The sequence below is a fragment of the Eimeria maxima genome, genomic scaffold (assembly GCF_000499605.1).
Source record: "Eimeria maxima Weybridge genomic scaffold, Emw_scaff793, whole genome shotgun sequence".
In the NCBI taxonomy this organism is placed as follows: Eukaryota; Apicomplexa; class Conoidasida; order Eucoccidiorida; family Eimeriidae; genus Eimeria; species Eimeria maxima.
The window spans coordinates 4535-15249 of NW_013566770.1; the positions used below are offsets into that span (position 1 = coordinate 4535).

Sequence of the window (10715 nt, forward strand, 5' to 3'; positions counted from 1 at the left end):
CGAAGAGGAAATGTTCTTTTGTGATGGGCAAGTGCTAAGAGACAGGCTGAAGCGTTTGTTTGTTGTTGAAGCGAACTCGAAGTGGAGATGTTCTGAGATCGCAGCACTGCACTTCTATCCTACGTAGGCAAAGCCGCCACATGAGTGCAGTAATTTGACATCGACTTCGAGCTTGTGCAAAAGCAGATACCCCTTTCTGCTCAGAAGTACTTCGTCATAGAGGGATCAAATAGTTGATGATGGGATCGCAGCTATTTCGTCGATTTTATCGAGCCTTCACTTTTCAGGGATCTCAACACATACTTTCAACGCAGGTTCTGCAAGCCTTACCAAGAGTAAAGCCACACTCAAGTATTCTTCTACACGCCGAACCTGTCAAGGCACTCAATTAGGCTGCAGCTAGAGCGCAACAGGAAAATGACCGTTGTTTTCGCAGACACCCACTATCCACCTGACTGACCAGAACTCACAGGTTTACGACCCGCCAGTTAGCTTATATCCACTGTCTAATTATCTAAGAATTTCTTTAGTGAAGTCCCTGTCTCTTCTATGGAATAAGTGAATAACCAAACATCGCAGCCCGTACGTTCTTATTCTAGAGCAAGTTGCGGCGCATGAAGGTTTGACAAGCTCACTTCACTCCTGCGAAGCCGAACAAATGGCCTAAGAATAAATTGTACACGTATTATAATTATTAGCAATTGTCCACGGATAACTCTGAGAGCACTTTCGACCAATATTTCCCTCGGTTTCTTCAACATTCTCAGTCTGATTGATTGTATCAATCGGACTGAGAAGCCACTGGATGAACCAGCACCAGCGCACAGTTATTCGCTTTCTCACGTCCCATAAAGTTCCCTAACTAACTGTGTTGAATTTTAAATAGCACTAAAAATGCGAGTAATATATTTGTTTTACTAAGGACCGTCTTCTTGCTGAAGGGCCAACATTGCGGAACCGTGCATAATCGGTTTTCGTCTGTCGTCTTCGTCGATTCGTCTGTCAGTTCTGCGTTTCTCTGGGCCACTAGAACTATGTTTTCAACTACCCCTCAACTCAAAGCATCGACTGTTTCGCAATAGCTGACTAACTTCGCCAAAATGCTCCTTTTACGACGGGCAAATATTGTCCTCCCAATATCCCGCTTGTAGATTGTCCCGTGGTGCCGTCCTCGAGTGCGTCTTTTACGCGCATTCTGAGATTGGATACCCTACTTTTTCTGAAAGGAAGTCAAGATGAGGGAGTGGTTGGCCCTAGCAGCGCTCGGCGCATCATCAGGAAGCTTGGCCACTGGGCTCGGTGGGTTCGATGTTGTTGCGTTTGCATCAGCAGCTGACGGCCCGGGCGTTGTTGCTACCAATAATGATGGCCACTCGTATAGCCCCATCTCGGCGGAAATGTCGGCAGGTCTTTTGGTGGGGGCGGACGATATGGTACTTACAAGGAATAGTGGGAGAGAGGCAGTACAACCACCGGAAACGGGGACCCGAAGGTCACGAGAAAAACATGAGAAAGTCCTGGGGCAGGATGAAGAAGCATCCACAGGAAATGCTATTGTCGATGCTGCCCCTGCAGTTGGTTCTGGTGTTCGAGAGGAACAGGAGCTGGTGACAGAGGATTTGCACTATACGGGTAGTCGGTCGGGTTCACACAGCAACGCGAAGAATTCGGATTTCCCACGGAGAGACATGGAAGGGAATTCTGTAATTTCGGCAAGTGGGAGCGGGTTCTCGAAAGGGGGAGGTGATGCCCAAAGCCTATTGCTACTGAACATGGACCCTTTGTCTCCGTTGCTGTTGCTCCCACGAGCTCCTCGAATGGCGGGCATGAAGTCATTTGTCTTGGGGTTAGTGCTTCTGCTACTGGCTGGGTGGATTATTTTAGAGGGGGATGACACTGTGGCTTTCGGCCCCGCCCATTCATTGGCTAGTGCCGGGGACCTCGACCGCGAAGATGTTTCCTCTATTGCCTCTACCCTGCTGGTGCTCATTGGTGCACTTTCTCTTCTTTCAGCGGTGTACAGACACCTTCACATTGTTCGCCAACAACTTGAATGGATTCAGAAAGCAGAAGAGGGGATAGAGACCGCAAGAATGCTTCATCAAAGCAGGCTGAAGCGAATCTTGGCGCGGCAGCGTTATGAAGGGGTAATCACTGATGTTGGCAAATATGGCTAAAAATGCATACTGTGAAGATATTGTGAATCATTTTTGTGTAATACGTGAATGGAATATAAAACGATGCAACGTTTGCAAATATCCGAAGCAAAACAGCAAGTGAGGGATGCAAGCTTGTACTTCTTCAACAAGCCAGCATGAGGCAAGAATGGAGGCATGGGAAGCCTTTCCATGGTATTACTGTGTATATATTGGGTATGAAAGAAGCGCGTTGCACTGAAATTGAGCAGTGGCTTATTTCGGTGTTTGGGCGGGCTCATTGGCAACAGCCTGGCTGAGTCATTAGGCAGGACAGATTGAGAATCAAATGATGCCGAATTAGGGCCTTAGGTTTAACGGAAACTGCGGGAAACTGTAGATAGTGGAGCCACGCAGGCTATGCGCCTCGAGGCAATGCTCAGCTGCAGCTGCCGTGTTCAGAGAAACTCAACGAATTAATAGGTATGCCTAGCCTGCAAATAGGTGTGCGGTGGCCCGTTCATAGAAGACTCGGTTCCTATGTACACCGGGTCGTCCTCGGAACTTCACAGGCCGAGAAGAACAGAAAGGAACAGTGCAATCTTTGCGATCTGTGGCTGAGTCAGTTTAAAGAAAAAACAAACAGCACCACATTTGCACCGATATGTAACAGGCTGGCATAGCGTAAGGTATATTATGAACCTATCGAACGACCCTAGTTAAGTAGGCAGCAGCATACTGCATATACTATTATAGCTGCAGAGACACATAGTAGTCTACACAGTACGCTGTGCACGGTCCAACTGTCAAGTTAAGAATGGACAGAGGAGTCATTTGAATAGGGGCTGTTTTAGGAGGTGACCTGAATTCGCTAGGCCAGTTTGCTCATTAACAAACTGGCAGCGTGTTGGCGCGTAGACGAGGAGTGTCTCGAGGGGCGAGAGCCTGTGGTTCCTTTCGCTGAACAGGCCGCTGTAGTATATAAATGTCCCTCAGTGTTAGTAATTGAGTCAGTTTACCTACTGAAAAGGGGTTGTGAGGCAGTTGTGAAGAGCTCTTTGGGGAGTTGTGAATGCTCTCGAGCACAAAAGTGGTTGACATTGCGGAACTGTACATCGTTGCCTGACAGTGGGTTGTGCCTACGGATTATGTGTAGGTTAGCTCTTGTAGAGGCTATTCTTACTGGCAACTAAAAGCTTCGTTCCTGCATTTCGCAGGGTCGAATGGATGCCGTTACTCGTGTGTTGCTGAGGTTGACCGTGCTGTATTGCACGGACAGATTGTGCTTCGAGAGTGCCGAAGTCTTCGCCTACCACATATATAGTGCTAAGCTATTAAGATGATGCTTTTAAAATGTTGGCTGTATAAGGTGACTAGAACCGGATGGTGATAGTACTTTTCGCCTCTGCGCATGTGCCAGCAATCGAACGAGTTGGCCCTTCTGCAATTGGCTATGGACCGGCTATTGACTCTCTGCACCCTTGTCTGTATTATATTGTGTAACCCCCATTAAATAATGAAGATATACATTGTGAATATGATAACAGCGAATTCCAGTGTGCTGATGGGGTAAGTACCTCCCCTGCATCGTTTTACTCCGACGCCCTCTGTGGAATACATGCTGGATCTGTCAAACACAGGTATAATACCTTCCTTCATAGTGGACTGGAGCCGATTACTACATATCTGGACCGAGGATTGGATGGCCTAGCAATTGATTTATGCCGAGGATTCTACCTCCGTATAGAGAAAGCACTTCTCGTTACCGCTCTTCAAGGCGTACCTGCCCATGCTGCCTGCTGCATAGACTCGCGTGCTGCAGCTGGGGCACACGCCTGTCTTCACTGTGCTTTCTTCCTGCTAGGAATTCAAGCTGCAAAACAGAAAAATGCCTATCACAGACCATGAACCGCTGTCGGAGTCGTCTAGAAGGAGACTAACAGAACTCAAAGGCGGTGACTGGTGGATACTCGGGTCTACCAGTTATGCTGTGGTCGGTGAGTTTTTCTAAATAAAGTAGCTCGGTTGGAATGTGGCCGAGTCCAATAGACAATTAGTTTACCCGGCATCTGCGTCAAGCAGATTGTCTTGATGGTGTGCGTTTGGCAGGGTGCATCTCTGAACAGATGCATTTATACGTTTGTGCAGTATACTGCACAGCACTGTACTGCTTTTCAGTGATATTTCCCGCCGTTAACTCCCTGCTTCGAATGCTTTGAATGGACAGACCCGACGAAGCCAAGGACTCCCAGCGACCTTGTGCAACGCTTTAACAGACCTAGGCAGCTCACGGATGAATTGGACGGTTCTGGCTGGCCGCCCTTCAGGCCAATGTCGGGGGCTGTAGGATTCCCTGAACAGTGGAGGTACATTAACCTCCTCATTCCCCAACAGGACAATGAAGTCGTGAAGGGCAATGAAGACTTCCTAGACTTGCTAAAGAAGTCCAGGCACGGAAGGTCTTCAGTTCCAGATTCCAGGAGCTTCACGGGGAGCAACTTTGCTAGCTCGGCCAATGTCCATCGGACTGTTTCCCGCGGGCAGAGTTCCTTCATCATTATCCCAGCTGCCAAAGCTTCGCTTCGTGATACAGGCAATTCTTCAACAACTGTGCAGTACCACGCAAAAGTGCCCTCCTTTCGTGCGATCGTTAGACAATTGCAGGAGGACGCTCAACGCCATCGCCTCAGGGAAGTCAATTTACTAGCGAACAAGGGACAGAGCACCGAAAGAGTGCCCAGCATCCAGTATGCAGCTGCTGATTCTGCTGTTGGAATTGCAAGGACCTCCAGCATGGGGGGTAAGGATGGCTTAAACGCACGAAATGGTACTGGAACCATTGCTTTTGATGCGTCCGCGAGCATTGGATCCTCGACAGATTCGTTATTCCACAAGCTGGCACGAGAAAGGCTCAAGAGGAGCTTCACTCGCCTAGCGACAAGAATGAGCAGTTCAGTTTCCCATACACAAATTGAGCAATCGGAAAATGAAGTGAGCTCCCGCTACTACTAAACTCGTTCGCAAAGCTAGCAGAGTAGTGGGAGTTTGCCTTCCCCTCTCTATAAGTTACAATATGGCAAGCAACGATATTTCCCCTACCAGTGCGTTTTCCATTGCTCTTGTAGGCGAACGCAGACTACTCTGACCCCGGCGTTGCTGATCTCTACAGGCGAACAGTAGGTACCTTGAAGCAACTGAAAGAGGGCGCTCATCTGCTATACAAGGAAATGCACAACTTGCAGCGAGCTGCTGAAATCGCAGAGAAGTTGGCGCCTCAACTAAAACCTGAATTGGATACGAACGATGGTGAGGCTGGATCGGAGATGAAGCCAAGCAACCTTCGAAGTGGACTTGTTATTGGGAGCTTGCAGCTGCTTGGGATAGATATCAAAGAGCCTCACGCTGCTATGACTGATAATCAATTGCAGGAAATGCAGAAAGCTGCGGAAGCTGCACGACAGCAGCGCCTGCTCCACGTGGAAACCCTACAGCGGCTCCACGAGCACTTAGTCATTGCGTGTGGTGAGTTTGTCCTGGTACAACTGTCTAGTGGATGCTTTTAGACAACCGCATCTGCTTGTCCTTCCAGAAAGTAGTAGAATGCGCAGCTACGCTCTGAACCACCAGACAGTGGGTTGAAGTTGCAGTTTAAGTATGCACAGTTGCTATGTTTTTCTCCATGAGCTTTTGTGGCAATTCACACCGCCGCGCAGCTGGGGAACTAGTTTCTTGTCCTCCAATGTTCGGATTGTGCGTGCCTCAGAATGCCATGAGAAGTTCAGGACAGCCCCACCATCTGTAGTTTGTTCTGCCCTCAGTACCATCGATACAGTGGCGGAGCGGTGGGTGACATGGGAGCCGCATGCACCTTTGTTTCTGCCTGTGGCGCTGGCTGCTCTGGCTTGCACTATGTGGGTTTCGCTGCACTTGCCTTTCTGGTGTGCACCAAGCGTTAAATACATTGCGTTCGGCTGTGCAGTTGAGCTACTCGCATCGCCCCACGGCTTCTTGCGCCTACGAAAGGACAGCTCACCGTGACAACAGCATGTGACCCGTGTGGTATGAACACCCATTTCCTCTCGGAGTAGCTTAGTCTAACAAGAACAGTTCCTCTTACGTATTCTGCTTATGCGCATAGGGCATACAATGCTTGCACCGTTGGGTCCACTGAGGTGGCAGCCCAGACCCTTGCAAGCTTACTTTTACACGATGGTTCGAAAAAAGCAGCCCAGGAAGTCGCAGAGCGCAGTTTCCGTCATTCACTAATGAATGATTCAATGTTGGAACACAGGAAGCTCATTGAGGGCGTTGTCGTGAGGATGCTTGCCCTTGTCTTAGATCACGACATGCCGAAACCAGCCCCCCGTACATCGTCTCAGCTGCAGGTCCCCCCAGGGCAGCGCACTCCTGCTGTAGTGACCAGGACAGAAAATGTGCTCGGCAATTTGGCTGCTGAACAGGTGTCAACGAGCAGTTGCTTCTTTTCCGTTGTGTCTGTGGCTCAACAAGCAATCGTGGCTATCCATGTACGCCAGAATATCCTGTCCCTATTTTGGCCCAAAGCACAATTTGTCCAAGCTAAGTTGAGCTTTGAATTATCATCATCTAATTATCAGTGGTTTTGCCAAAAGACCGCATACCTGTGGCAGTGCATTGGCATCCTGCCAAAAGCAGGTCTAGCCTATTCTTGGTGAGCCCATTGTTATAGTAAGAGTTTGTGCAACTGTTCAGGAAGCTGGCGGTCGACGGGGAGACCCAGTGTCTCTAGTGCGCGAAGCTGAACGACATCGCGACCCCAGAATTGCTCAGAATGAAAGGGCTCTGCTTCAGAAGTTGGAATTTGCTTTTCTAGAGCTGCGCTTGAACATGAACAAGCTCCTAGCTCTCCGCTTGGCACTAAGCGAGCTGGGCTGCACTCAGCAAGCATGGGATAAAATCAATGAGTTCAACACTCGCATAAAAGCTCTCTCCGGTGAGAAGGGACATACTGATGAACAGGCCGACTGAAGTGCCACGGACGTCGGTGCTAGTTGCTATTCGAGGACTTTTGTGTTTTATTCTCTGTTTTTCGCCTGGATTTACTTCTTCCCTTGTAGTGATGTTGAGTTGGCGCCCTTCAGCTTTTTGGACACTCGGTTTAGCATGTGCAATAACACAGCTCTCCAAAGCTGTCCGCCTAGCTTGAGCGCGTACTTGAATTTCCACCTCCAGATAACCGCTGGGATGCGGATACTGTGTCCGCTCCACAGTACAGAGGCACCCGACCGTTGGCAGCCTCCCCGAAAAGTACTGAAATGTTGCTAAGGGGAGAAGGCCAAAATTTTGACGAATTCTCTGGGGAGAGATTCAGTTTAGTTTCTGTCATTCGGCATAAGCACCATCACGACTGAGTACGATACACCTGTCCCCGCTGCTCTCTGGGTGGGATTCACTCCTAGCACCTGGACATCGCAGTAATGCAAGCAATTCAACGTGTGACGAGAATCAACTTCCCTCAAGCGGCTATATGCCTTTCAGTTCAAATGAGTCATGGGCACGCCTGCAAAAAGGCCTGGGCTGGCTGGCTGTTGAGGAGGCATTCCAAGAGAGGCAACTCACCTTACTGCACAAAGGAAGCAACTCCACTCCTGCAGGTGTCGAAGTCCCTTTTCGATGCGTGCAGTAGCACTGTAGAACAGCGTTAAGCAGTTGGCTGGATGTCAATTGCCAGCGTATGTTTAAGTAGAAATGCATGTACCAGCTTCACAGGGAATATGTCTAGCACCCCACACCAAATTGCACCACCAGTAGGCGGTTCAATGTACAAATTTTGGGAGGGTGCACTACATCCCCAGACAATAGCGTAGACGTAGTCTGTACTCTGAAACACATAACAGGACTATACCCAGTGAAATTCAATGGTTCACATAGGGCAGCTCTCCCGCTGGTGTTCCTTAGAGCTGCGCCTGAGAGAGGCAGAAAGGCAGGGCCCATTTGAGTCTTGCTGGGGTTATAAGACACGTCTACTGGGATCATCCGTCCAAAATATGCGTAGTAAATAAGAAAACATTGGGGAAATCAGGATTAGATTACCCTATATCTCGGATAGTCTGCTCGAAAAACACAGGCTGCGCCAAGGAGGGCCCCTTTACTTCTGTTGCCCCAATCGAGGCTGTGCTTGCCGCTGCATCCTGCCAACCCTCTTCATGAGGACAAAAGCATACAGACTGAAAGGTGCACGCAATTCGACGCCCTTTTATCTGTTCCGTACGTCGGTGAGGCAGAAACGGTCGCATGGAGTGGAGAAGGACGGTTCCGGGCAAAGTTCGTTCACCTGTGCTGCTGTCCCTCCCACCTGCACTCCGAAACACTCATTTGACCGATTAATATGCTGGTATTTGTGGAATATTCCTAGCAGTGCCTGCTTTAAAGGGTGCTTATAGAGACGTACTCGTGCAGCAGGTGGCGCACTGAACCCCTCGATCCAAGACTTGTGAATATGCCTCACGGGCACGCACCCGGCGGACTTGTTTCGATGCAGAAGTGCTCTCACATCAGAGCTTCCTCAGCTCCCAATTTTGCTCATCTCCAGCCTCTATCAGCAGCGCAGAGCCAAAGAGGCCTCGCAGTCACCGAGCCAGGAAATCCGTGTGACGGGCGACAGAGGCGTTTGCTTCAACAGCGCAGCTACAAGGAGGCCCGTAGAGCCGACAAGAGGATCAGATATTCGAGTGGGCTGCTGGCAGTCTTCATTGCTGTCTTTTTTATAGTGTTGGTCCCCATGGCAGCACAAGCAAGTTCAGGTATTGGCCCACGAGGGCTCCGACTTAAGGGGCTCCTCCAAGAAGCCTTAAGCTCGAAAGACCCCTGTACAGCCATCGCCGATGCCGTTAAAGAGGGTGGCGTGCGGGTCCTTGCTGTGGACTTCGACATGACGATGATCACTGCACATTCGGGCAAGTACAGCCATGCCGGCACCTGCAACTAAAAGATGTTGCACTCTGCGACAGTTTTTGCATAATGCAGTTCACTGCCATCATGCATTGTCTGATGAGAAATATTGTACCGAACCGCAAGAGGAAGGGTGTAGACGGAGGCATGCACGGCATGCAGCTCAGGAATCTCACTAGTCCGCTTTTATACAGCAAGAGCTTTCCTGTGGTCGATGGTGTGCAATTTGCAGGAGGAAGCGCTTCAGACGTGCCTGACAACCCCATCTTCACAGCTCTTTCACCGGACTTTGATGCATTTGCAGCGGCGGTGTCTTCTCGTGGAATTCGTATTGCGGTGGTGACTTTTGGAGGTGAAACCTGTCTATTTTGCATGTAACTGTGCGTTAGGCGTCCTCTTTTCTCTGTTGTGAGCTGCAATTGATGTTTAGTTTGACTAGCAAACACCCCAGAGGTTGCCCGGAGGGTTGCTTTTTTTCTGTTTGCTCAGACCCAAAGGCAATCGCTTCGAGGCCAGGTCGTATAGCAGGCGAGCAGCTCGTGCGGCGGGTACTTGGAGAGAGCACTGCCTCGTTTGATGTCGACGCTGTGTTCGCTTTCTATCCTTCGTGAGCTGGGAGCACATCAGGAGTCCCCTGCTGATTTATAGTCACCGCTGGAACTTTAGTGGAGAGTCTTCACCCTGTGAATCGGGAACTATTTTTGTATGCGGGAAAATACGGGGTTCGGTTCATGAGGTTTGATGCTTTGATACCAGGCTTTACAAACTGCCTGCTGATTACGAGCCCCTGGGTTTAGACAGGCCTATGCCTTACAACAAATCCTTCCACATTGGCAAGGTTAGTTCCTCTTCGCTTCACCGACATGCAGCATATTTGACTTCGTGATTCTGGTGTAGCCTCACTGTACTATTGTTGAGAGGAACTCTAGCGCCTCAGCCTATATTACGACCCATCCCGCCTTTTCTGGAAAGACTAAATGCCCGTGCTACCATTACGAACGAAGAGGCATCCTTATAGTATGATGTGAATGCGTGCAGCTTCTAGAGCGGTTTGGTGTTTCCAAGGAGGAAGTATTGCTAATTGACGACGATCTGAGCAACTGCGTGGCCTTCGCAGCTGATGGGGGCGTTTCGATGCGGGTGGGTGGCGACCAAGGGTTCGATTTTGCCACTTTGGAAGTCATATAAACACTTTCTCTAACAATTTATATCCGTGGTCAGCCTCTGCAGTGGCTTCCAGAAGCCAGTGAAGTTGGACGCCTGTTTTCCGTCTTCCCAAAATGATGCGCAGTTCCACGGGTGAGTTTCCCTTTTGGTATACCGATTACATACGGGTTGTTCAACAGTGCCTTGAAGCCATAATGCCGAGTTTCGCGCCTCCGCGGGTGCCAGGTGGAGAGATGCTAATAAGTTTTCGTACTGCAACTGTTGTAGAATGAGTTCGCTGGGGTTGGGACGGTCGTCATGCTTGGGAAGCCACAATACTGCCAGGGCGTAACCTTTTAGATTAACACCTGACCACAGGAGTACCTTGACAGAGTGGCATTTCGCGGAAGCAGAAAGCCAGATAAGTGGAAGGACGGCGTGCACTTCCAAGCTGGCTTAACCAGAGAAGGAAAGTCAGCAGCCCGAGCCACAATTTTAGAGGCA

The 10715-nt window shown here is 49.6% G+C and overlaps 3 protein-coding genes across 3 annotated transcripts; all 3 read left to right on the plus strand.

The window, feature by feature from the left end:
* Positions 1-1235: 1235 nt before the first annotated feature.
* Positions 1236-2177, plus strand: EMWEY_00043260 (hypothetical protein, conserved; the record flags this gene model as incomplete). The annotated part of the gene is made up of 1 exon (XM_013482829.1): positions 1236-2177. One exon carries the CDS (start codon positions 1236-1238, stop codon positions 2175-2177), a length of 942 nt encoding a protein of 313 aa, XP_013338283.1.
* A 1846-nt stretch (positions 2178-4023) lies between these two features.
* On the plus strand, positions 4024-7142 carry EMWEY_00043270 (hypothetical protein, conserved; the record flags this gene model as incomplete). Its single annotated transcript, XM_013482830.1, has 6 exons — positions 4024-4132; positions 4363-5126; positions 5261-5657; positions 5899-6046; positions 6274-6661; positions 6867-7142. The coding sequence occupies 6 exons, from the start codon at positions 4024-4026 to the stop codon at positions 7140-7142; spliced, it is 2082 nt and encodes a 693-aa protein (XP_013338284.1).
* A 1992-nt stretch (positions 7143-9134) lies between these two features.
* EMWEY_00043280 (p36 protein, putative) lies at positions 9135-10253 on the plus strand (the record flags this gene model as incomplete). The annotated part of the gene is made up of 4 exons (XM_013482831.1): positions 9135-9417; positions 9555-9672; positions 9822-9903; positions 10104-10253. 4 exons carry the CDS (start codon positions 9135-9137, stop codon positions 10251-10253), a joined length of 633 nt encoding a protein of 210 aa, XP_013338285.1.
* Between the last annotated feature and the right edge of the window lie 462 nt (positions 10254-10715).